Source organism: Equus quagga, unplaced genomic scaffold, assembly GCF_021613505.1.
Source record: "Equus quagga isolate Etosha38 unplaced genomic scaffold, UCLA_HA_Equagga_1.0 63976_RagTag, whole genome shotgun sequence".
Lineage (NCBI taxonomy): Eukaryota > Metazoa > Chordata > Mammalia > Perissodactyla > Equidae > Equus > Equus quagga.
This window is the reverse complement of record NW_025800586.1, coordinates 1-2,844: the sequence shown is the minus strand read 5'-3', so window position 1 is coordinate 2,844 and position 2,844 is coordinate 1. Positions and strand designations below refer to the sequence as shown.

Genomic DNA, 2,844 nt, shown 5'->3' with positions numbered 1-2,844 from the left:
CTCCATTCTTCAGAGTCCTCTCTGGAGAGACACCCTACAGCTAACCTTATAGAGCCTGGTAACCTCTCATTTCTCAGCCCTCATGTCCTGGCACTCCTGGAGAGACAAGTCCGAAAGAGGAGTGATTTCCTGATGTGGAAGGAAAAGGAGAAGGAGAAGGGTTCTTTTCCAAAAAAACTTAGGCCAGACTACCAACTAAATCCTTCGGGGAAAATGCTAGAGTCAAATGCTGATGAGTGTGACTCAGCATTCTCCCTTCCTTTTTGGAGCAGTGCAGGCAAACCAAAGGAGCTGCACATGCATGAGCAGCCCCCATATCCTAAAATCTTGGAGGACCATTTACAGGAAAAATGTATGCAGCTCTTCTGGGGTCTCCCATCTCTGCACAGCGAGTCCTTGCCCTCTGCTATCCGTGACTCAAGTGACTGCACCACAATCTTCCTTTTCAATACCATCTCAAATGCCTCCATGGGCCAAGAATCCCCAGTACCTCTCCATCGCCCACCTCCATCCTTGCCTGAGATCCAGCCCCAACCCTTGCCTCAAACCCTGCCCCAATCCCAGCCCCTACCTCTCACTCAGGTCAAGTCCCAGGCCCACCTTAAATCCCCACTCCCAATCCTACCATCTGGTCCTCTACCCCAGATAAGGATCTGTGGAGTGTGTCACCATAGACCCCAGGATGAATCAGAGTCTCTCACCTCATCTGAAATTCAACAACTGGAATGGAAAGTGTTGCAGAAGCAACAGGAAAGTTTGTGGGGTTCCCCCTCTGTAGTCCAAAGATCTCAGGAAGAATTTTGTTCTTCAGCTCCCAACTTTCCTTACCATCAGGCCTCCCAGGCCCATGCCTCCATCTCCATCCTTCCCGTAGAGTTTCCTCTCAGTGATGAGCTGAGGAAGAAACTGGAACATCACCTTCGAAAGAGGCTCATCCAACACCGGTGGGGCCTGCCCCGCAGGATCTGTGAGTGTCTGTCACTGATGATGCCTCCAAGAGATTTCTCAGAGATAGCTAAGTCAGAGAGCAATCGTGGACTCTCACGGATCTCGGTGAACAAAGATCTAAATGTTGGATTGAGCCAATCCAAAAGCTTCCATGAGAGGGGTTCAGAACTGCTTCAGGTAGAGAAGGAGATGGGGAAGGATCGGGGGCACAGCCCAGAGAACGGCCCAAAAGCTCATCTGTTGAGTGACCCAGAGAGTTCTTCAGATAAGGATCCGGCATATGACTCTGAGAAAGACCTAAATAGTCACGTGGCAAGTCTGTCAGGGAAAAATTCAAGGGCCTTGGAGGAAAGTCTAGATCAGAAACAACTTGAAAATGTCCTGAAAGCACATTTGAGCAAGAAGTTTGAGGAAATCAGTGAGGCTCGGCTCCCTGGGACGGTGCGCAGTTCATGGCATGCCAGCAAGCAGACATTGCTGCTTTCTGACAAATCCCGCACCCAAATAACACAGAGGAGTTTGCCACCTTCAGTGGGTGGGGACTCCTCCCTGAATACCTTCCAGGAGCTTTGCTTCATTGATTCCAGTGCACAACAGATGATGGAAACCCATATTAAAAGCTTTCATATGAGAATGGAGTGGGGCCTTCCCTGCAGGGTCCTGGAATCCATACAGGCGTTTAAATTGGAAGATGCTGCATCCCAGTCCTTGACCTATTTCTACTGTCCCCCCTCAAATAACCCAACTTTGGAAGTGGACTCCAAATCCGAGGGCTTCGAGCCCCATAGAGGAAGCTCTAAATCTGTTCTTCAAGAAAAAGTGGAAACAACAAATTCAGCCCTGGTCCTGGATCGTCTTTGCCCTGCTACTTCACCTATGGGCAGGCAAGGACAAGGGGTGCCGAGACAATCACCCTCTGGTATCAACCAAGAGATTGCAGAGGTTGTTCAGAGGAGTAAGGGTGCCAGGCAGACTCATCTACCTGTCACATGTGGCATCACAGGCAAAGCGAGTCAGAAATTTACTCAGCTAGGCAACAGATGCCCCCCAGAGCTGCCTGCAAGGCAAGCTGGTGCCAAACATGAGACAAAGGATGAGAGAGTGAGTCCCAGTGATAGAAGAGAAGGGCGACAGGACAAAAAGATGAAGTCGGAACCCTTTTCCGTGCACAGCACGGCCAGGGACATATTCAGGGCCAAGGAGCTCAACGCTCTGCAGTCAAAAACTGCTAATGTGTTGACAACCAGCAAGCCAGGAAGCTCCCAAAGGATACGTGAGAATCACAGTAAAATAGAAATTACTGGGACCATTGAAAGCCCTGCACCAAAAAGACAAGTTCCCCAAGACCCGAAGTCATCGGATCTTAAGGAACATCTGTTTAGGGAATTAAAGTCGAAACTAGAGAAGAGGAATCAGGGCCAGGTCCAAGGCCAACACACTGACAGGTCCCCTGCCTCAGAGAGCTTGACTTACAAGGCCTCACTGACTCATGCCCACGGTGTCTCCAGTGGGGACATGGGAGCTTCCCAGGTGCTGCATGTCCATCTGGAGGACACTGGGATCAGCAGGAAGCAGCGGCAGGAGCCTTGGGTCCCTAAGAAAGACCGAAAGAGGTACGAGGATAAGAAATTCCCACCAGCTACAATGAGAGTGAGCCCTCCGGGCACCAACAAAGAAGAGCTTGGTGGAGGGGATGCAGGGTTGGGGACATCCCAACCTACAAGAAAGAGTTTCCCTACTCAGATCACAGCATCAGAGGAGACGCTTGGGAGCAAGTCTTCACAGACCTCATCACAGAAGGCACAGCCTCCTCCTGAAAGTCTGTTCAGAAAAAAGATGAACCACATTTTTCAATGGCTTCGTCCTGGGACAAAAGGCAAAAACCAAGAACATCCC

The 2,844-nt window shown here is 50.3% G+C and overlaps 1 protein-coding gene across 1 annotated transcript; it reads left to right on the top strand.

Annotated features, from left to right (window-relative positions):
• Positions 1-6: 6 nt before the first annotated feature.
• LOC124234013 (spermatogenesis-associated protein 31D1-like) lies at positions 7-2,838 on the top strand (the record flags this gene model as incomplete). The annotated part of the gene is made up of 1 exon (XM_046651271.1): positions 7-2,838. A coding segment is annotated over one exon (2,832 nt), but the record flags the coding sequence as incomplete, so codon positions are not given.
• Between the last annotated feature and the right edge of the window lie 6 nt (positions 2,839-2,844).